Source organism: Mastigoproctus giganteus, chromosome 6, assembly GCF_048544385.1.
Source record: "Mastigoproctus giganteus isolate SK-2022 chromosome 6, ASM4854438v1, whole genome shotgun sequence".
NCBI lineage: Eukaryota > Metazoa > Arthropoda > Arachnida > Uropygi > Thelyphonidae > Mastigoproctus > Mastigoproctus giganteus.
Window position 1 is genome coordinate 20,844,022 of NC_143580.1, and position 24,803 is coordinate 20,868,824.

A 24,803-nucleotide genomic window follows, 5' to 3' on the forward strand; every position below is an offset into this window, starting at 1 on the left:
CATAAAGAATATGCATTTGTGTACAAAGTGTGCCACACATCTGCTTACTCATTTCCCCCAGTTTTGGATTCTCTTCTCCAATTAAAAAATAATCAGTGGTGCAGATTGAAATTAATAAATTTGCTTAAATACAGTATATCTGTTACACTGACTATGAAATACTCCTTCTATAAGCACAGAAAATTAAAAATAAAAATGTAAACCACAGTACAAAAAATTGTTTTTTAATTATTTTTGAATACCACTATGATGGCCATCATAGAGATGGGGCAAATTGAGTAAGTGACATGCACTCTAAATAACAGGTTTTCATTACAGGAAGGAAAAAAAAAAAAAAAATCTAAATATTATTCCAATATTCAAAAAGTGCTTATCCAATTCTTTGAATGCTAATTCATTTCCATTTTATGCTGGTCAAACATCTAGAAACTATAACTGCAACAAACTTACTGAATCTTACTGATATTTTAACCAAGGTGTGTGTGTGTGTGTGTGTGTTGGGGGGGATGATACTAATTTATCCCCATATCCAGTCATTATGAACCAGGAAACTAATTGCAATCCTATCAAAGTGCAATTTCAGTTAATCATGGCTTTCTGATATTTTAGTCAGTGAGATACAGAGAGAATATTAATTCACCTTCTTATCAAGCTGGAGAATTGGGAAGCCATAATTGCAATCCGATGAAACTGCAACGTGTGTGATCCAACACTTTTGTCATTTCCTTTATATAATATGCAATTCAGAAATATAACATTTTTTTGTGATTGTGAGTTCTAATTTAATCAGCTAGTCTAGTACTAGGAAGTGTCAACTTTTCTGTTGCTATAATTTACAAGGTACATTGCAGAAGTTCCTAAAATAATAAACATTCCTTAAATATGATTGAGATACTTTGGGATGATTAATTCCAGAGGTCATACGACAAGCACATGGAATGATAAAAGGACCTAGATCCCTTCAACAGAGATATGGTATCAGGTTTTCACATAGCAGACATCTCTATTTGAGAGATAGCAGAGAGTGGGACACCCAAAATCAAATGTTGCAAATGTCACACACCAATGGAAATAAAAAGGGTAACACAATTGAACATCCCAAGCCAGGCAGCCCATCATTAATAGTGGGCTGCCTGGCTTGGGATGTATGGTTTTGGATACAATTTACCATGACAGGAAATCAAAGGCATCCCCAGCAACTGACTTGAGAGATAGATAGCTGCCAGAACTGGGAAAAGCTCTTCATAAAACTAGTTACCATGGTCATGTAGCCATTTATAAGCTGAATCTGTCTCCCAGCAATATACTTCTCCTCTAATCCCTGTGATGCCCAATCAGCAGAACGTAATATAGTATCATAAATCATGCTACGCGATCCAGATATCAGATGGATGCACCTGTGTGTGCCATGTCCAAACAGTTTCAGTCAGACTGAAATGAATCCATTGAAGTGTGATGATATGAGTCTGTTTTATTAGTTTGGACTTATATTGGTTGTCATGAAACCATGAATGTAGCTGTCTATGTGCTATTCTGAACAATTCTGCCATACCTGCATTGTGGTAATTCTTTGGAGAGAGAGAGAGAGACTACATTTATATTAACTTGGCAAAAGCTTTGTGTCACAAAGTACAGCTAACACAACAATGGTTTGAGGAGAATGTGGTGAACCTGTCATTTCCAAATCTAAATCCATCTAACTGAAGGCCTTTGCAATATTGTAGAACAGTAAAGTCAAAATGTTCAAACATAAAGAGTGAAGCAAGATTCCATTCTCCACATACTAAAAACTTGTAAGTTCCCCCTTCCCCAGAAGGTTCTTGATGTCATTAAAACACAAATAAGGATCATACTTAAAATTTCCCTTTTTTTTAAAAACCAATGTTTCTTTCGTATAGTGCTTTAATACACGCGGGAGGATAGTGTATACTTTTATTAAAAAAATTAATTACATATGTATTCACCTTTGAATCAAATGATAATTGATTTTTTATGGAAGACTTTCCACTAGCTCATAATGGCAGACTGCTACTGTCATAGTGCAAAATTTTTGTAAATCTGGTGCCATTTGTTCTTCAGCACAGATAGCATTATCCTGATACCACTGTTCCAGTTGATCCTAAAAGGATTTTATGCAATTGTTCTCAAGACTCTGAGATAGTCTTCAGAACAATTCCAGCTTCATTTTCCATAAAGTTTATGGGAGAGAGCATTATAATTGGAACATAATAGTCCCAGTTCCATAGAAATGCCAGAATTTAAGTATCATGGATTCATCCAATGTCAATATACAATATGGCATTGAGGATTTTTTGGCACTAGTCCCATTCCAAACAAGCAGCCCCACACCATGGCACTGCCTTCTCTCCAGATTTCATTATTAGGCAATGCATTATGGTAATTAATGTTCTCCAAGTGCACTCTAAACTTGAGTGTTAGACCTTAACATTGTGTAGCACAGTGATATTCAAAATGTGGTACACATATCCCTTGGGATATGCTGGCATAACAAATGGACTGTTTAAAAACCATCTAGAAATTTTTTTAATATTCATATGGTAAAACTATGGGTATGACTCAGTCTTAATTACTCAAATAATTTTCATAGTATTAATGGTTGAAATTTCATCAATCTAAACAAGCATTCATTCTGGGATGAATGCTTTGAACTATCTCACACACACGCAGACATCTGGAACTCTGTCAGGTTTTGTAGGTAACATAAACCATTCTCTTCACCATCAATATTAGGTGGAACGTTTAACTGCAACTCTCCCTTCCCTTGAAAACAAGAACCCATGCAACTTCCTGGAGACAACACACACACACACACACGCAAGCATTAACATCTAGAATTCTGTCAGGTTTTGTAGGCAACATAAACCATTCTCTTCAGCATCATTAATTCTCATTGATCAATTTTCTTATCCTACAAGATCAAAGTTTAATTGTATCATCTTCAAAAAATATTGTCCATTGTTGACTTTGGAAGATCAAAACTATCTACTGTAGCATACTGATAAATTGCTGAATGACAACTAACAATCATACTTCTTTAGAAATTTCCAAATTCCTCACCATGACTCATACTTGCTAGATCTCTATTATGCCCACACCATATTATTCACTACTTTTGGACAGAGTGACCAAATATTTTTGACAGGATAATATATATTATAATAAATCTCCCAGAGAGGGATGGGACAGCATAAAATATGTCTGGCAATCACAGTCCATGTGTGTAAAGTTGCTATTCTAATTTAGGCACATGGTGCCTAAATTAGAATAGCAACTTTACACACATTGCAAAATGTTATAACAGGTTATTAAAAAAGTCCCCCATCTGTAATGTGTACATTGTTACAACAACCATATGAAGATTCAATAGAAAAAGCCAAGTGTAAGCCACGATACTCAAAGCTTTATTTTTTCAAAATGGCATACCTTTGAATTTACCTTCTACCAGAAGATGAATTATGACTAAACTGTTGCTGACAGGCATCATCTAACAGATATAATCATAAGAAAAAGAATGGAAAGCAGGAGCAGCACTAGGGGTGCTACTTGCCACTGGAGCCACCTAAAATAGATGCTGCTAGATGCACTACTACATATACATGTGTGTTAAGATACAATATGAATTAGGTGCCATAACAAGGTTTTGTCTAAGGTGTCACAAATGTTGGCTCTGCTGGAAAGATGTGTTCCAGGGGAGTTGATTTTGCTGCAAGTCATTGAATGAAATGCCATGTCTCTACATTAAACATAAAATAATAGCATTTAAGCATCCAATCTACTGATTAAACCTTGCAGCATGTGATTTTTTATGGGGTTAAAACAACTTCTAAAAGGTTATTTCAAAGATGCCAACTGAATGCAAACTGCTTGTGACTTAAACCACTAATGATACTGGAACTTCCTTGATTGTTTTTCACTAATTTGGCAATTGCTAGCTAAAATATATTGCCGCTCAAGGCCAGTACACTAAAGGAAATTTTTAAAGATAAGCATAACTGTATTCAGATGCAAATGAAAGAAGTTATTACTGAATTTTGAAGAAAACTATCCACTCCAGTAACATCTGGACTGTACTACACATTTATATGCATAAAATGTTAGGGAATTTTCTTAGTATTAAAAGTAGTTTTTTTAAGTTAAAAAGCTCTGTCATTCAGAGAAGAAATATGTGAGTTTATTTTCCAAATGTAAATATTTATGGCAAAAAAAAAAAAAAAATATATATATATATATTGGCATATTATGTTATTCTCCACAGAATGGAAAGGAATAAGTGAAACAAATCGTTACTAAACTCTGTTTTATTTAAAATGTTTCATCATGTGAATTTATTCTGTACAATAAAAGCAAAATTTGGAGGAATCTGAATTTTTAAAATAAAAATAATGTAATAAACTAATTGTAGAACTATTGCTTCCATATGATTTTTTTTAACAACAGAGAAATATAATGGATAATAACACTTGAGTATAAAATCTACAAAATATGATGTATTTTTAATCTCTGTACTTAATTCCATTTCAGTATCTCTTTGTAGTATAAAACATAAATTATGCTGAACGATAAAAAGTTATATGTTTCAGTGATTGAGGTACGCTTTCTGCATCTGCCATCGCAGCAATATACAACTAGTTGAATCTGTTGCTAAAACAAAATTTTAAAAGTCGTTAACTTCACCATATAAATTATGAAGATTATCAAATGCTAAAGGATGTGCTTCTCCATCATTTTTACAAGAGCATTTTTGCACTACTATTTTTTTTTTCCCTTACAGAGCTAGAGTCAGCAGTGAGTTTCATTAAACCAGATAAATCACTTTGTGTCTGACAGATACACATCCTAAAACAGAAACAAGAGGGAATTATAATTTCTCCATCATAGAACAGTAAACACTTTTTTTTAAATTCCCACCTACATGTAGAGGGATAAAAATTAAATATATTTTGCATTCTACTCATCCCATTCCTCATTTCATTCCCATTTTTACATTCTATTCATCTTTCCTTTTTTCATCTTCTAGTCATTTTTTCTTCTGCACATTCTATTCACCTTTCTTTTTATTCAGACTTTTTTTTTAAAATTTAAACATTAAATTAATTTATATGTCCACCAAATTTCTTCATATAAGCCTCTTCTTTGGCTGGTAATAAGACCTGTTGAATATAAGAGGATGTCCAATATAGGGAAAGCGTAACAAATATAACAAAATTATATGTTCATATTATATATACATATATATAATTTATATAAAAATTTACTTATTTACTTAATGTTTTCAAAATTTTATAAATATTGATTAGTTTAAAAAACTAATTAAATATTTAAATTATTTTGCTAAAGTGTGTAAAGTGACTCAATTCTGAATACTTTTGGTTTCTGATTTTTCCCCTTGTTTAATTGGTCTTCAATATAATTTTTTACGACATTTCTGTTCTAGGAACTAAAAACCTGGAATTTGTTTGTTTTGGATTTTTTTCCAGGTTTTTGGGCAATAAATTTACTTAAGCATGAATTGCCAAAATCAGAACACAGCCACTTACGTTTTGTCAGTTTCTCGATGTGATTAAGTTAATTATTTTATTCTTATTTACTCAAGGAATAAAAATTTTATTGGGACAATGGCCAAAATTTTTGAAATAAGAAACTTAGGCACAATAAAGTTACCAAAGCAATAGCCTACAAAATTGTTTTGATAATGTTCCATTCAAAAAAATAAAAATAAAATAACAAGAAGAAAAAACAGAAGTGCAAATACTGAATGGGATATTTTGACCAAGAGCCCATAATCACTCTATAGAAGAAAACATGTTATGAAATGTTTTATTTCTGATGCAGAGTTTTGGCCAAAATATCTCGGCATGTATAATACAGGTATCAAACCGTCCTGACGCACTTATCTAGAAAGCCTGGAATATGAGACAGGCCAGTTTTTTTGAATATACAGGGTGTCTCAAATATACAGGGTGTCTCATATACAGGGTGCCTCAAAAATATTGGTGCAAATGTTTAGGGGAGGTAGGTAACATCTAAAGGAATGTGAATCGCATAGGAACCCATAACCGGAAACGTCACCGTAATTCAGTAGATGGCGCTGTTCATCAGTTTGCAAGAGGGAAAATTTCTGGTTTACTCATTCAAGCAGTAGTCGCCACACGAAGAGCATGCATCGATATACGAACTGTGAGCTGGCAGACATGTACCTAGTGTATGGATTAGCAGAGGGCAATGGATGAGCCACTCAACGAATTTATGGAGAACACTTCCCAGACAGACATGTACCGGGACCACTGTTTCTTTGCGCGTGTGCATCAAAATTTGTGCGATTATGGGTCATTTAGAGGTAACAGGAGTAGTGTGGGCAAACCACGTTCGATGTGAACTCCCACCATGGAAGAAAGTATGTTGAATGCTGTCCAGAATAATCCTACTACCAACACACGTGCTGTTGCCTCTGCCTTATGAGTGTCTCGTTGCAGTGTACAGCATGTCTGGCACGACAATTCCTTACACCCCTTTAATCTGCAAAGGGTTCAGTTACTGCTCCCCCAAGATCATCCTGCACATGTGGCTTTTGCACAGTGGTTTCTCCAAGAAAGCGTTCAAGACTTGAATTTTCCAGCCTATGTTTTGTTCATGGATGAGGCTTATTCCACTCAGGAAGGCTTATTCAATCAGCACAATGCTCATGTGTGGGCTCACGACAACCCACACGGTGTGCGCCCCCATGCGGCACAACATCACTTCGCAATAAATGTGTGGGCAGGTATGATCGGTGACTGCTTAGTCGGCCCATACCTGTTATCATCCCACATGAATCCACTAAATATCGGATCTTTCTTGAACAAGTTCTACCAGGGTTACTTGACGATGTTCCAGCAAATGTGAGACGCAACATTTGGTTTCAACATGACGGGGAGCCTGCCCATTATGGAAGGTGTGTTCGTGACCATTTGAACAGGCGTTTTGGGCGTCGATGGATTGGCCGTGGTGGACCATTGCCTGGCTCCCATGCTCACCTGATTTATCGAGCCTTGATTTCTTTCTGTGGAGGCCCTCAAATCTATCGTGTATGAATCGCCTGTGGAGATGGAAATGGATCTTGTGGCGAGACTCGTCTGCGCTGCTGCTGCTACTGTCAAAGAAACTCCAGGTGTGTTCGACCGTGTCTGCCAATCCATGCTGCGTTGGTGTCACGCATGCATCGCGTCTCATGGTGGAACCTTCGAGCATCTGTTGTAACATCATGAAATGCATCCATCTCATACTCCATTGTTAATATTATGTAAAATAAATGTTTGCCACTGTCTTGTGTCATTTCTGCTTCTTGTGCCTCTGCTACTACTTTCCCGTGACGTTTCTGGTTATGGGTGCCTATGCGATTCACATTCCTTTAGATGTTACCTACCTCCCCTAAACGTTTGTACCAATATTTTTGAGACACCCTGTATAGAAAGAATGAAAGAAATTGGTCAAGTGAAGAAGATTGACACTAACCAACTATTGAAAACTCATCAAAACTTTGAACTAGAACTGTTTGTTTTTGTGTGCTGCAAGACCTTCCTGGCAGATATTTCAAACAATAGGGCATAGGCAGTATCTACTGTAAAACACAAAAAATTAACCAGAATATCAAAAGAGACAATTTCCATGATGCAACGAGAAACAAGGTAGAATATGTAGAAATATGCAAGACCATAAGAAAGTGCATAAAAGAAGAAATGCACAAGTGCAATGCTGATCTTGTCAAAAGAACACTAGAAGACAATCAAGGGCTAAAGGACAAAAAAAAAAAAAAAAAAAAAAAAAGGTTACACACAAAAGCCAAGAAATATCAAAAAAAGCACATTTTTTTTTTTTTCAAAGAAAATTATGGACAAGAACTAGAAGCTATGGAAAGGTATATTTAACTTGAACAAGAAATTTCAGCAGATGGAAAACATCACAATGGAAAATGAAGGGCACATGAAATTGGGATGGCAAACATTTGGAAAGCTTAATATAGTCTTCAAGACAAACTTGCTACTCTGTCTCAAATGAAAAGTTTTTGATCAATGTATCCTCCCTGTCCTAACATATTGGTTTTTAAACATGGACATTGAATGCCAAAGCTTTACAAAGACTGAGGGTTACACAGAGAAGTATGGGGCGCTGAATCTGAACATAATCAAAAGAGATTAAAAAATGTGCATGGATTCACTAACAAACCAAGGTCTGTGACATCACTGAAAGAACAAAGTTCTTAAAATAGAAATGTGCTGGTCACATATCAAAAGAACTGATGATAGATGAACCAAGAAAATTTTGGAATGGATACCACTTGACTCTAAATGCACAAGCAAAAGACCAAAGATGAGGTGGATCAATGAAACTGTGAAATTTGCTGGTGTACAATGGCAACAGAAAGTACAAGACCACAGTTGCTGGAAACGTGTTGAGGAGGCCTTCATCCTGCAGTGGATTGACAATGGCTGAAGACGATGATGTATATATATGCCCTGATTATTATTATTAATGAGTTAGCATTAGCATTAGTAGAGGCATTTGATGCAAGAAAGCAAGCTTATCCAGCATCAGCCAAAAAAAAAAAAAAAAAAAAAAAAACCACTTCCACTTCACCCCTCTGTTCGTTCAAAATACCTGTCCAGCTGAGCCTTAAACTTATTTAGGCTATCAACTTCCACGACAAGGGATGGAAGTCTGTTCCACCAACCAACCACCCGCTGGCTAAAGGCAAATTTCTGCACGTCTATCCTACATCTGGCTTTCCTCAATTTGAATTTATGCCCTCTCAGGTGATTATTCTGAGCGAGAGGAAGAATCCCATCAGCATTGAGTATGCTCAAACCATTCAAGGCTTTATACACCTCTATCAGATCACCTCGCTGGTGCCTAGTCTCCAGACACAGTAATTTGCAAAATTTAAGCCTTTCTTCGTAAGAGCACCCCTTTGTTCCATTCACTAATCTTGTTGCCCTTCTCTGTACTCGTTCCAGCAGCTCTACATCCTTCTTGAAATGAGGCCTACAGACCTGTATACAGTACTCTAGGTGTGGCCTGACCATTGCCTTATACAAGGGAATAATCACCTCCTTATCCCTGCTAGAAAAATTCCTATATATCATTGACAATACACCATGAGCTACTCTTGCAGCCCGTCTGCACTGCTCAGAGAACTTCATATCTGCCTGCACAACCACCCCCAGGTCCCTTTCATTCTCTACCACTGTCAGTGTAGTACCACAGAGTTGATACGTTGCTCTGGTGTTGCTGTTTCTCATGTGTAGTGCTTTACATTTGTCAATGTTAAACTTCATTTGCCACCTCTCAGCCCATCTGCTCAACCTTTCCAGATCCTGTTGCAGCAGCATAGTGTCAGTAGTGTCCTTGACAACCCTGCCTACCTTTGTATCGTCTGCAAACTTCGACATTAAGCTTAATATACCCTCATCAATATCATTTATGAATACAGAAAACAATAATGGACCCAACACTGAGCCCTGAGGGACTCCACTAATAACATTAGTCCACGACGAGCAGTGTCCATTGATTACCACTCTCTGTCTTCTCTCCCTCAGCCACCCCTTTATCCACAGCAGCAATTTGCCTCCAATGCCACACTGCTCCAATTTGTGCAGCAGTCTTCCATGTGCAACAGTATCAAAAGCCTTTCTAAGATCCAAGTATATAATATCAAAGTTATTCCCTGCATCCAGTTCCTTTGTGACTGCATCATAGTATCCAATCAAATTGGTCAGGCAAGACTTCCCCTTAACAAAACCATGCTGTGTCCGAGCTATAGCTGAAGTCTTGTCTAAATGATCCTGCAGTGCTTCTTTAACTAGTGCCTCCATTAATTTTCCTGGAACAGAAGTTAAACTCACAGGTCTATAATTACTTGTGTCAGCCTTTGATCCTCCTTTGTGAATTGGGATCACATTTGCACATCTCCAGTCTGTGGGTACCTCCCCAGAGTCCAAGGAAGCTCTCATAATTACGGCTCTCGGATTGCTTACTTCCTCTGCTGCCTCCTTTAATATAACTGGATAGATCCCATCCACCCCGGGTGCCTTCCTTGTGTTTATCTTCAACAATTTCCCCTCCACTTTACTCTCAGTTATTACAAGATTCTCTAGCTTACTGCTAGAGTTGAATACACCTCTGGCTTTCCCCTCGCTAAATAACTCCTCATGTGTGAATGTCGATGCAAAATATTCATTTAGTTTGTTAGCTGCCTGAGAAGGATCATCAACAGTTGACCCATCGATATCAAGTGGACCAATCTGATTCATCCCCTTCCTTCTAGAGTTTACATAAGTAAAGAACTCTTTGCTGTTTTTCTTCGTATCCCTTGCCAAAGATTTCTCGTAATCTGCCTTCGCTTGCCTAACCTCCTTTGTAACTTGGTTACAGATCAACTTGTATCTATCATTGTCTTCTGTGTCATGTGTTAATTTGTATGTATCCCATGCTTTTTTCTTCTCTGCCATATGCCTCGTCAGTTCATCTGACATCCATTTAGGCCTAAACCTTGAACAATATTTCTTAGTTGGTATGTAAAGCCTAGTAGCTTCCAAGATAAGTTCTTTGAATGCTTCCCATTTTGCATTTGCTGTTGGTAACATCATCAGTTGGTCCCACTGTATAGAATTTAAATACTGTCTCAGTCCATCGTAGTTGCCTTTACGAAAGCAATAACCCTTCCCTTTACCCCTAATGGTAGTTACCTCTTTGAGTAAATCCCACTTCAGCACACTGTGATCACTGCCACCTAGTGGTTCATTTATCTGCAGATTCTTAATGCATGAAGAATCACTGCTGATAATCAAATCAAGAGTATTCTTCCCTCTAGTTGCCTCCTGAACATGCTGATGTAGAAAACAATCATCCAATAAATCCACAAAAGCCTTGCTAGTGTGTGAGTGACCAGCCCCCAAATTCCAGTCAATATCTGGGAAATTAAAATCCCCCATTATAAGACTCTCTGATTTACTGGCCCACTCTATTTCCCTGTACAGTTTCTTATTATACTCATCAGAGTCATTAGGCCTATAGCACACTCCTACTCTCAATTGTGATCTCCCAATGCTTATGTCACACCAAACTGACTCGACACTGCACTGTCCAGCGATGTCGACTGGCTTTACTTCCTTGGATTTTTATGTGTTTCTTAACTAATAGCATAACCCCTCCTCCCTTCCTATCCTGTCTATCCTTTCTGTAGACGTTGTACTCCCCAAATTCCAGTTCTGCATTCCTTATATCTGTGTGACACCACGTCTCTGATATCCCAACAATATCTGCCTTTGATGTTTTGAGCAATACCTCAAATTCATCAAATTTATTTACTAAATTCCTAGCATTGGTGTACATGCAAGTATACATGCACCTATTTCTATTCTTAGCTACCCTAACACAACCCATGTGTTTACTTGTACCGCAATGCCTCCCGGCAGTCTCTGAAATATCCTGCATCTTGTTTTTCAGGCTTCTGCTCCTGTATTGTACCATCAACCAGTTGTGCTCTTGAATATTACTGGGAAGCTGTAATTGGGAAAAATGTTCTCCACAGCCTTATTCTATTTACTTCCTGTAGTTTAATTATCAAATATTAAACAGCTAAATGGTATGACTAAAAAGGCAAATGTGATTAATATGGCTATATAAACACCTCGGAAAAATTTGTCATGATTGTTCAGTTAGCCATCAAGTAAACTTTGTTTTGTGGGTTTTTCATTTCCAATACTTCTTCAACTGTCAATCACAATTATTAAAGACAAATGAGAGATGAGTACAGTGACATATTATGAACATCATACAGGTTGCTGATGGTGAATGAATTAATAGCATAATGATCACAGCAAACGAACTTTACCATAGGTGTTTATGTTTGTATACTAAACAGTTACAGCTACATTCATATGTAATTTCTCAAAATATATATAAAAATATAACCAACCATCTTTCAAAGAAAAATTTAAGATTTCATTTTTTTTTTTTTTTTTTTTTTTAAAAGAAACTAAGTAGAATTATTGCAATTTACTGAAATTCTATTAATATTGTTCCATCAAGTGAGTGTGCTGAACCAATACAGTGAAGTGTTACAACTTCAAGTATTTAATGTATTTGCAGTACAAGCCATGTGGCTTTAGAAATAAACCTGGTAAGCTTTGGATTTAGTTTGTGTTTTGCATACTTTCTATTGTCAGTTCACAGAATGCAGTATTTACTTATGTTAGTTTTAAGTCTGCTAGCTACCAAACATATAATGAATAGTGGAGAGCAAAGCTGCCAACTGAATTTTAATAATGTGAAGTTTAAATATTATTTAACTTAAGTAGAATCATATTTGGAGAACCAATTTCATCATCAAATAGCACTATCTGGAGAGAAAATCTTGTACCAAACTGAAATGAAAAAAATTAACAGAAGAAAAGAATCTCAGTCTCCTAGGCCTTACTATATCATCCTGTAATGATGCATTAAAATTATCTTATCAAAAGGGTGATCATTTCTGAAGGAAACAAAATGACTGGAAACAATACAAACATTTCTCCAAAATAAAAATCAACTGGAACAAGAGTCTAATTTTTAAAAACATTATATAAGTGGGTGTATAAGCTTTTGGTAACACAAAGCATTCTTGTCACTTTTCAATAGTTAGATTGAAAAAAAAAAAAACCACCTACTACTGCCATTATAATATTTCAATATTACAGAGCAAAGTTGCATTGACCAGAAAAAAAAAAAAAAAAAAAGAAGTCCCATAAGAAATATTTAAAACTATCCAAGTTATAAGCATTTTAAGATGGTCAATTTCTTCAAACTCATACTAACACTCATTTCAGAATTTCATGCCAATACTGATGGGTGCCAATACTCTTCCTCTCTGCACTGTTTATTGTATATTTTCATTTATTACACACGAATATGTTTTGAGGCTGCATGCATTTGTTATCTAACATTATACTTACTTCATTATGTATATAGGAGTCACAGCCATAGCACCAAACAGAAAGATCTCTACAGCTTAAAGTTAGTGAATGTCCTAATTCTTTACCGTGATGAAGCATATGTTGATTAATGTAGCGTCCACAATACACCTACATACAATATAGTAAAATTGATAATTCATACTTGATAAAACGCTGAAGAAAAGTAAAATAAGTGATATATCCATTTAAACATTTTTATATCAGTAGTTGCTAATCTGGGATATCTGCATTATCTAATAAGTAAATCTCTGCATTATCTAATGCCTCAGACTATTTTGCTGTACACTCTGAACAACTATATGTAATTGTAATTTTTTAAATCTAATTATTTGCTAATAATTCTAACAAAATATATAAGCTCTCAAAAGATCGAAACAGCTTATTTTTTGTAATTCATAAAACATCAAAATGAATACTAAATAAATAAGTTAAATAAATATAACAAGAGATTTAATATAAAACCAACCGACGAGAATGGGAAGGTTTCTTATTATGGTTATGGTATGAATACATAATCAAATAGTTATGAGGAGTAGGGATATACAAGTTCTCTTAGGTGTTACACAGTCAGTGAGCACTATTATAAATGTCAACTTAGTATTGTGTAGTACAAAACAGCCAGTGTAGTTTTTTTTTTTTTTTTTATGAGAACCCCACACACGAGAGGTATTAGAACCTATAGTACTTAGTACCGTGCTTGGGTTGGAGGTTGAGAAGACGAAAGAAGATATTTGTTGACATTGGACTTGAACTTCTGTAGATTGTAATTTTCAGGAAATACGTATGAAGGAAGGTTGTTCCAGAAAACAGCAGTTGAATGAATAAATGAGGAAGATGAAAAGTTGGTTCTGTGGGTTTGAAGTTAGACAGTAAATGGATGTTGGCTGGTGGCGGCACGTGTTCGGACTGTTTTGAAAGAGAGAGCGGGAATTATAGAAGCCAATTCAGAAGAACAGTGCCCATGGAAGTATCTGTAGAAGAGGCATGCAGCAGAAACAGTGCATCTATGAGAAAGCGAGTGGAGAGACTCTGTTAGAGATGAATCATTAATTAACCTAACTGCCCTCTTTTGAATGGAATCAAGAAGCCTGAGAGAGGTTTTGGGGGCACCACCCCAGATGTGGGAACAATATTCCATGGCAGGGCAGATTTGCGATTTATACAGAGTGAGCAGCTGTTTGGAAGAAAAGTAACGCAGACAGCGAAAGAGAAAACCAAGTTTTTTAGATGCAGAGGAAGCAATATTTGTAATGTGCTTGTGCCAAGAGAGATTAGAAGTCAGGGTAATCCCCAAAAGAGATATCATTTTGCTTAGAAATCGGAGTGTCACTAAAGATAAGCATAGGAGCAGAAGAATCCTTTTTGCGAGATATAAGACAAGACTGAGTTTTAGAAGGGTTGAAATCAACTAAGTTGTCTGCCCCACTGGAGAATTACCTGAAGATCGGCATTTAAGGAATTGGCAGCAGGTCATTGATATACAAGAGGAAAAGAGTGGGGGAAAGAACTGAATCTTGGGGGACACCGGCATTAGTGGAGAAGTTAGAAGACAGAGAGCCATATACCATCACCCTCAGTGAGCGATCGGAGAGAAAACTGGATAACCAATTACTAAAAACAGTTGGCAAACCATAAGATGGAAGCTTGTTTAGAAGACCTTTATGCCAAACACGATCAAAAGCCTTTGAGATGTCAAGAGCAACTACTTGTGTTTCACCGAACCTTTCCATTGAATTAGTCCATAAATGGGTAACATAAGCCAGAATATCACCAGTGGATCGACACTGACGGAATCCATACTGGCGATCGTTGATCAGATGGAAGGTTTCTAGGTAGTTTAAGAGTTGGCGATTAATTGATTTCTCCATTACTTTAGAAAGAGTAGAAGTAATTGCAATGGGACGATAATTGGATGGGAGGGATTTGTCACCCTTTTTAGGAACTGGCTGGATATGAGCAAATTTCCAAGCAGAAGGAAAAACACCTTTGGAATAAGAAAGTGAAAAAAGACGGCAAAGAATAGGAGTAAGTTCAGGAGCACAGGTTTTGAGAACAAGTGGAGAAATACCATCAGGACCTGGAGCTTTCTTAGCATCAAGATTCATCAAAATCCTTCTGATATCCTTTTCACGGAAGACCACAGGAGGCATTGAATGGAGTGTGTTAGGAATGGTGGGAGGTGTTTTACCAAGATCATTAATACATGAGCTGGAAGAAAAATGGGATGCTAGCATGTCAGCTTGGCTGAAGTGACAACAGAACCATCTGGTTTGGACAGAGGTGGGAGCAGAGATGGGCAAAAGTTGCGGCCAATAGCTTTGGCAAGAGACCAGAATGCTAGGCTACCATTAGGGCAAGAAGCAAGTTTTCTACTCTTAGCCTGTTCAAACTCTAGTTTGGACTGATTAATAACTGCTTTACAATTGTTGCGAGCTTTGGTGTAGGCAGAAAATGAAACTGAAGAATTAGAAACAAGCCAATTACGATATGCAACATTCTTCTCTTGGACAGCCTTAGCACATTTATTGGAAAACCAAGGTTTAGATAAAGAACGAGATTTTAAAGTGGAGTGTGGGATAAAGAATTCCATTCCTGCAAGAATAATTTCACTGACACGATCTGAGCAAACGTTGACATCAGAAGTTTTGAAACAGTAATCAGACCAAGGAAAAGAAGAAAAGAAGTCTCTCAGGTCATCCCATTTTGCATTCTTGTAATGCCAAACAATACGAGGTTGGGAATAGCCATGAGATAAAGGTTCCATTGGAGAAGAGACAATCACCAAGTTGTGATCTGAAGTGCCTAAAGGACCTCGCACTTCGACCTTGTACTTAGAAGGGTTGTTTGTGAGAAAAAGATCAAGCGTATTGGCTGTATGATTAGGATTGTCCGGTATTCTTGTAGGTAAATGAACAATCTGTGCTAGGTCATTAGTAATTGCAAAAGCCTCAGCATCTCGACCTGCTGGGTCGGTGTGACTAGAAAATGGAAGCCAGCTGGAGTTGTGAACATTAAAATCACCAAGGAAAATTACTTCACTGTTAGGAAAGTTGGACTGGAGAAATTCATGTTGCAAAGAGAGGAAGTCAAAGAGCTCCAAGTGATTAGTGGAGTTGGGAGAACGGTAGAGACAACAGATGAATTTGACACAATGAGGTAGAGAGATTTTAAGCCAGAGAAGATCAAAGAGAGGAGATTCCAAATTGCCAAGTCTTTGACAGGGAATATCAGAACGGACAAATGCACAAGTACCACCTTTGAGGCGAAAGGAATCATACAGCAAATAATTTGGACATCTGAGATGAGAAGTAGTTGAATCAACTGATAACTGAGATTCAGTCAGAAAAAGTACATGGGGTTTGGAAGACTGCAAGTGGAAATGGACATCGTTGAGATTGGAATTAAGACCACGTATATTTGTGAAATGAATTAGGAAGTCCTTGGGAGGTTTAGATCTTTTCGCAGATAAGCTTGCTCTATTATTTTGACAATTCATGGTGTATTCAATAGTAAGAAAAAGTGGGTGGGACATGCTGTATGAAGTAATGAAATTTTTGGATATGGCGTACATGTGGTAAGAATATACCCAGATCCTTGACATAACGTGGCCTCGACAATGCTCCCCGCATACACACTACTCGGACTCCCTCCAGTCACTATCTGGCAGAGTAGAGGTAGCAAGATTATACACTAGCTGATCCGGAAGCCTCCTAGAGAGTTTCCAATAGGTTTGGTCTGGTGTACTATCTAGCGGCCGGCCTGCGAAAACCGTTTTAGAGCTGTACCCTCAAAATGTAAGGAATATTGGATCTCGCCACGACATTCATCATAACCTCAAAAATCATCAATCATACTGCATGATGGAAGAGATAGGGAAGGGTTGGCCGGAACTTAGCTCTAGAGACTAAACATGGGTTCCACCACTTCAAGCCTCCAATAAGCAAAGTGGTGGTATTTCACCGGTTGATGAGAGTCATCTACCACCTAGTACTGCCTGGTAACATAGAGGGTCGGCGTTCCTCCATGTGGTGTGGGCGCCACACCTCGACCCCTGCTTACGTTGGTTCGCACCTGGGTGGTCACCCACCATATACTTGTGCATGGAGGTTATACCCAGGATTACTAACAGTCTCACCATCGTGAAGGTGCAAGCAGAGGATCTGGCTGTCATAGACCGTCCGGACTTCGCCGAAATTGGGTTCACTTGACTTAAGTGTCACCCGAATATCAGTTCCATCAGCGTTTTAGACTCCCAGGTAGCAAGAACAGCTTGTCCGGCATATCTGAGAGAATGTCTGTGACAACCTCAAGGACCAAGCATAATGTTGTTTGTGGTGATAAATAAACAATTTATTGAAAGTGTGTGGGGGGAACCCTGTAAAGTGCCTGTTTATTATAATGCCTTTTGCCACTGATTTGACAATACTGTGCAGGCACTTCTGCACTCTAAACTTCTTCATAATTGGTAAATATATTCTATTTATACTCAGTATGGTCACAGCTTCATTATAACTTTTATTGCAACTGATATACTAGTGTACAGGCTTGACCTTGCAATGTGTGTAGCTCAGTCTATGTATGTTTCAAATTTAAAACATAGAACAATTTAAAATTTAAAGTAATGTGTCTTGCTGCCACTATATATGAATGTCTGAAAGTGGCTTGGGGCTCAATAATGTTGGCTAGGCCTGATGTAGGATCTGCATTAAATTACCAGAACAGCAGCAATTTACCACAGCATGGATTCTGCAAGGTGGTGTATTCAGCCCATTTATACTGGAGGACATTCCACTATTCCCAGATAATGGATGGAATTTGTATACAATAAAATCTCAATTTAACAGACTATTGTTCTTTAAATTTGAAAGGAAAAATTCATATAGTTGGCTGAAGTTGCTAGGATGTAAAAAAAGTAGAAAGAATAATAAAAGTGGATACTATGCAATAAAAAAAAATTAAATGTTGTAATATTCTATTTTACTGTACTTATATGTGATTTAAAAGATATTAGCAACTTAGGCTGAACTGTTAATAGTGATTTTTGTCTCTAAGTGGACATAAATCAAAATTTAATTGATCTTTGGAGGGAATAGAATGTTCCCTATGGTTGGCCTAATGCAGTGGTTTTCAACCTTTTTTTAATAACGGCAACCCCTAAGTAATTTATTTTATTTTGCAGCACCCCCTACTCAATTTTCTGCCTGTTAGATCCAATTCTCTCCCCGTGCGTGCGTGCATGTGTGTGTGTACTCTTATATATCTAATATTAAAAAATATGTGTTATATGATAGTTATTACAATAATATTGTTATAAAAATTACATTTCATAATACAAATTATATATATACAGTATATAATAATTTTATTCTTTATATAGAGGTATAGAGGTACTAAGTAAACATAAAGTTTTAAAAAAAATATAAGTTTAAGTAACTTAAACCCAAATTATGTGGCACCCCTGGAATGTTGTTGCGGCACCCCAGTTGAAAACCACTGGCCTAATGCAATAATTCACTTAAAATCTGCCTGTATTTAATTTCTGTTTAATATTACCCAAAATTGTATTTAATAAATTAAACACATTTGTTTACCACGTGAAAGAACAGCTATAATTACAAGTTACATTTGTCGGGAATATAAGAGAGCAAACACTTTGGGAAGTGCACCAATACAAAACTTCATTGTAAAAGGTGCAACTGCAGCAGCCCAGACTGCTCAAAGAAGAATACTTACAAGAAATGAAACACAAAAGAAGGAAAAGTAAAGGCACCAAAGTGTCAATTTCATCAGTAGGTTCAGTAGGCATCTAAGTTAGCATTATGGTTCCTTTACTTTCAGTCATATGCAGATCCTCAAGTCTGTGCATGACCAATGTGGGCTCCACTATTAGAGTTCAACAGCAAAAAAAAAAAAAAAAAAAAAAAAGACGAAGAAAAAAAAAAAAAAAAGACGAAGAAAAAAAAAAAAAAAAAGACGAAGAAAAAAAAAAAAAAAAAAGACAATAATATTCTTTCCCTTACCACAGCTCAGGGGTTGGATGGATGTGTATTTACTAGGTCAGAACAGGCAACATACTAACTTTCAGTTCCAAATGAAAAGGAACATCATAAAAGTGTGGATAAAACCATTCTGCCACAGAACATCTTCCTCTGACCAAATCTAAATTTCAAGTTTTTTTTAGTATGTATTTTGTTTACTTTTTTTTTTTTCCCCAAATACTTTCTAAAATTGTAAGCGCTTTGATTAATGCTATCGCTAGTATAATAAGTACTACTAGGGTACTACCACATTGGTCAAGATTTTTGCAGCTCTGGCAAACGCTAAGTTTTCATTTATATTTAGTCGTTTTATTCACTTAATTGTTATAATAAATTATTTTCTATAAGTAGCTTTATAGTTCTAGCCAAGCTCCATGGTTTATTTTGAATTTAGATAGCGATTTTGGGAGTTAATACTTAGTGTCCATAGATTTTACGTTTGTAACTTGCTGCCATTGTTATATGATACGGAATGCTGTAAGGTTTAATGTAAAACTAGATAGCAAAATACGTAGCAGTGTATTAGAAATCTGTTAGATTAGTGTAGTATTATCAATAAAATTTATTAATCTTATTAAATTTCATTGTTAATGAAATTATACTTAAATGGAATCATGACCCAGACTAGAGCAGCAAAGCAGCGTTCACAGAATAGCCACAGTGCTGTGGCTCACGGGACAACCGAAGGGAACAATTCTCCCACGCATCACATTCTAAAACAATGCGAAATGCGAAATGTTTGCAGACCTGTCTAGAGCAGGACATGATCTAGCCAAGGAGGATGTCTTTGTGTGTTCTAGGTGCAGAGACTGAAAAAATCAGGCGCGAACTAAGCATTCTGATGGGTGTCTATGAGAGTTTAAGGTGTAGGGTAAATGCCCTCGAAGAAATTAATACGAGGGCCCACGAAGCTCTCAACTGCCCAACTCAATGTCAGAGCTCACTACTGTGCATCAGGCCACACAGCGGCAATTTCCAAGACACTATGCGCTTGTTTCACAGGAACTAGTTATTTTCGGTGACTACTGTCAGGTCCTGTCCCACCTATCCCTATGCATAAAGGATAGGTGGGACAGGACCAGGGTATTTAAGGTATTCTTGTTTTTTGAGGTGGTCTCCAGGGTTCCCTATGTACCAGGACCAGGGTGTCAACCAGGAGCAAAAGTTGATGACGTCGTACAGCAGATATCTTTTAAGTGCACAAAAGGTGATATTGTTGTACACGTTGGCACTAATGACCTTAAGAGTAAGAGATCTGCAGATTTACTTAACAAGTACAGTTCAATGCTGAAAAAAAGTTGCGAGTTAGGGTTAATTTTGAAAGTGTCTGCAATTTTGCCCAAACAGTTTTTAAATTCTATACAGTGGGATTAATGATGATATTACCAACGGTGAATTCTAAATGGGAAGCCTTCAGGGACTTGGAGGCTACTAGGCTTTTGATACCAACTAAGAAATACTGTTCATAGTTCAGGCCTAAATGGATGATGGATGAATTAATGAGGCTCATGGCAGAGAAGAAAAATGCATGGGATGCATATAAATTATCAGGCGACACAGAAGCCTATGACAGATATAAGCTAGTCTGTAATCAATCATAAAGGAGGTTAGGCAGGCAGGGAGGTCAGGCAGGCAGATTACGAAAAATCTTTGGAAAAGGATGCAAAGAAAAACAGCAAAGAGTACTTTACTTATATAAACTCTAGAAGGAAGAGGATGAATCAGATTGGTCCATATAGATGGTTCGACTATTGATGGTCCTGCTCAAGTAGCTGATAAACCGAATGAGTATTTTGCATGTACATTCACACAAGGAGTTATTCAAGGAGGGGAATACCAGAAGTTTATCAAACTCTAACAGGTAGTTAAGTGATTTTGTGACAACTGAGAACAAAGTGGAGGAGAAATTGTTGAAGTTAAACATAAAAAAGGCACCTGGGGCAGATGTAATCTATCCAGTTATAATGAAGGAGGCAGCAAGGGAAGTAAGCAAACTATTAGCCATAATTATGAGAGCATCCTTAGAGTCAGGGGAGGTCCCCATGGAGATGTGCAAATGTGACCCCAATCCACAAAGGAGGATCAAAGGGTGACACAAATAATTATAGACTTGTTAGTTTAATTTCTGTTCTGAGTAAAATAATGGAGTTACTGGTTAAAGAGGTGATACAGGATCACCTAGACAAGACCAGCAATAGTTCAGACACAGCATGGGTTTGTTACGGGGAAGTCTTGTCTGACCAATTTTATTGGATACTACGATGTGGTCACAAAGGAACTGGATGCTAAAAATAATTTTGATATCTTGTACTTGGATTTCAGGAAAGCTTTTGATACTGTTACACATGGAAGACTGCTGTACAAAAAGGAGCTGTTATTGTTATTTGGTTTTTAGGAGCATTAGCAACTAAGGCCATATTGCTCCGGGAATATGCAGTGGTCATTCCCTGACCTTTCCGCATCCTCCGTATTTGGTGGCCACGGGTTCGAATCCTGGTCTAATCAAGAAGCGTGTGCTACGCACTGCTGCTCCTGCCCACCTGGCTATGGAGGCGCCTGTACAAAAAGGAGCGGTATGGCATTAAAGGCATGTTACTGCAATGGATAGAGGGATGGTTGAGTGGGAGACGGCAGAGAGTGGTAATAAAGGGACATGGCTCTACGTGGACTAATGTTGTTAGCAGAGTCCCCCACGGTTCGGTGCCGGGCCCATTGTTGTTTTGTGTATTTATCAATGATATCAATGAAGGTATATCAGGCTTAATGCCCTAGTTTGCAGATGATACAAAGGTTGGCAGGGTTGTTAGGGAGGTAAAGAGAGTATGCTACTGCAACAGGATTTAGAAAAGTTAGGCAGATGGGCTGACAAGTGGCAACCGAAGTTTAACATTGACAAATGCAAAGTACTGCATATGGGTAGCAGTAACCCATGAGAAATGTACCAACTCTGTGGTACTACACTCAGAGAGTTGGAGAATGAAAACGACCTGGGGTAATTGTGCAGTCAGGTATGAAGTTCTCTGAGCAGTGCAGATGGTCTGACAGAGCAGGTCATGGAGTTTTGTCAATGATATATAGGAATTTTGCTAGAAGAGACAAGGAGGTGATTATCCCTTTGTATAAGGCAATGGTCAGGCCACACCTTGAGGACTGTATACAGGTCTGGAGGGCCTCATTTTAGGAAGGATGTAGAGTTGCTAGAACAAGTACAGAGAAAGGCAACAAGATTGGTGAGAGGAACAAAGGGGTGCACTTATGAAGAAAGGCTTAAGATCTGCAAGTTGCAGCATCTGGAGACTAGGCACCTGTGAGGTGATTTGATTGAGGTGTATAAGGCATTCAATGGTTTGAGCAGGCTCAATGCTGATGGGATACTTCCACTTGCTCAGACTAAGAACCCGAGGGGGCATAGATTCAAATTGAGGAAAGACAGTTGTAGAATAGATGTGCTGAAGTTTGCCTTTAGTCAATGGGTAGTTGACTGCTGGAACAGACTTCCATCTGTTGTTGTGGAAGTTGACAGCTTAAATAAATTTAAGGCTGAATTAGACAAACACTTGGAGTAATCGGATGGGTGAAATGGGAAGGTTTTTTTTTTTTTTTTTTGGCTGATGCTGTATAAGTTTTCTTTCTTGTATCATATGCCTCAACTAATGCTAATGCTTTTTAAGGTGCCCCTTAACTCATGCTATATATAAATAATATACCAATGGATTCTAAAAGAATGGAGATCCCATCTCCACTCTTTCAAAATAATACTCAGATATCCATTTAAATTTAATGTATAAACTGTCTTTTCTACACATACCTGATAACAATGTAAACAAATCCAATTCTCAGAATCATCTCCACAAGTTTGGCAAAGTGCAAAAGGATCTAATCCCTCTTTTGGTAGAGACTGCAGAAGTTCAAGATGTGGACACCACTCATGAGGAGTAACACAGTAAAAAGCATCACTATCAAAACTCTGTAAAGATACATTAAATCTTTAGGAGAGGTTAATATCATGAAAATTCTGATCACAAATGGATAAGAATAATTTTAATCTGTTTTTTAATAAAAATGTTTTAAAAGATTATTCAAGAATGATTACTGATAAGATTAGTAGTATTACACTGTTGCCAATTTAGATTCATCTTTTTTTTTTATAGGCTTTCTGGCTTTTAAAACTACATATGCTCCTGGTAGTAAATAGGCTGTCATTCCCACATCATTATGCAAGGATTCAATCTGATTTGTTCTTCATCTACATAAACTCCTTGCCTTGTAGTTTGCTCTTTCAGCCAGTGATTTCTTATACTCCCTGTTTGTCTAACCTTATCTGTGGTACTATTACAGAATGCTGACCGGGGTAGCCGGGTGGGTAAAGTGCCTGCCTGGCAACCCAAAGGTCGCTGGTTCGATTCCCGCCTTGGGCTTGGATCAAAGTACTACAAAAACCTTGGGAGGTGCATTATGGCCACAGAAGCCTATGTGCCAACAACTACCAAAAAAAAAAAAAAAAACTATTACAGACCAATGTGCAGCTGTTATAGGCTTTAGTACAGGAACTCACCAACTTAAGTAAGGGTTGCATTCTGCGGAACGCTACGTAAGTCGGATTTTACGTAGTCAAAATTTCTCCCATGCTTGTGCAGTACTTGCAACTGTGCTCGCTGAATTGATTGAATCAAAAAAAGAAATGTTCGATGAACTTGTAAATAGAATTATTTATTGTATTTATTCAATTTTTTATCTCATGTGCTGGAAAAATTACAAAAGCGTGTAATTTAAAAAAATTGAAAAATTATAAAATTACAAAAAAGAGACAGGCATAACGTCAGTAAGGGTTACCTCTCAAGCATCATTGCCAGAATCGACATCTTCAGTTGATAAGTACGCTGCTGTGGAGGTTGAGGGCTGTGAAGATTTAGAAGGGTCGGTTAGCCAACCTTACAAAAGGACATATTAATGGATGACTGGATGGTGGCTTTTTTCTTTTCATCGTAGATTTCTTTGTAGCAAGCAAACATATCATTCACCCCTCTGTTAACTTTTAAGAATCGTTCACTGTCGGGATCCATCTCCTCAAACCTTGCAATTGCCGATGCAATTTCATGAAATGCCATTGTCATTTTTCTGGTGATGAAGCATCTTGGCTCCTCATTTAGTTCATCTTGAGCTTCGTCAGCCTTTTCTCCTTTCATTATCACTGCCTTCAAGTCAAGTTCTTTGTTAGATAATTCCTTCTCTTCTTCTTCTATTAACTCCTCCACGTCTTTGCATCAACTTCCAACTGAAGTAGCTCTGCAACCTTTAAATTTTATCTGTAACCTCTTCATATGATTCGTCTTTTTCAAATCCTCCGAAGCCTTTTACGTGCCATGGGCATATTTTCTTCCATGCGCCATTTAAACAACTTTTAGTAATTTACGTCCAGGCCTTATTAATGTTTAAGATGGCATGGTAAATATTATAAGATTTCCAAAAGTCTCTTAATGTAAAATTTTTCTCATCGTCTACTGCAGACAATGCCTAAGCAAATGTGCATAAATAGTATGCTTTTAAACTCGAAATAACACCCTGATCCATTGGTTGGATGAGTGAAGTCGTGTTTGGCAGTAGAAATATGACTCTCACGTTCAAATTGAAATCATCTAGATGTGTGGGATGTCCAGGAGCATTATCAAATAGAAGCAAAATCTTGAAAGGAATGTTGTTGTCTTTACAATATTTTTCAACCTTGGGAATGAAGCAGCATTTAAACCAATCCTCA

General features: G+C 37.3%; 1 protein-coding gene across 5 annotated transcripts in view; it reads right to left on the minus strand.

Moving 5' to 3' along the window:
* Positions 1–4,989: 4,989 nt before the first annotated feature.
* LOC150084061 (protein deacetylase HDAC6-like) overlaps positions 4,990–24,803 on the minus strand; it is a 463,437-nt gene continuing 443,623 nt past the window's right edge. For all 5 annotated transcript variants that reach the window (XM_090375877.1, XM_090375876.1, XM_090375878.1 and 2 more), the window contains 3 exons: positions 22,857–23,015; positions 12,990–13,118; positions 4,990–5,171 (listed from right to left, as the gene is read on the minus strand). In XM_090375877.1, the coding sequence (XP_090232003.1) occupies positions 5,112–5,171; positions 12,990–13,118; positions 22,857–23,015 (348 nt within the window). In that variant the 3' untranslated portion in view covers positions 4,990–5,111. The remainder of the gene's footprint in view (positions 5,172–12,989; positions 13,119–22,856; positions 23,016–24,803) is intronic.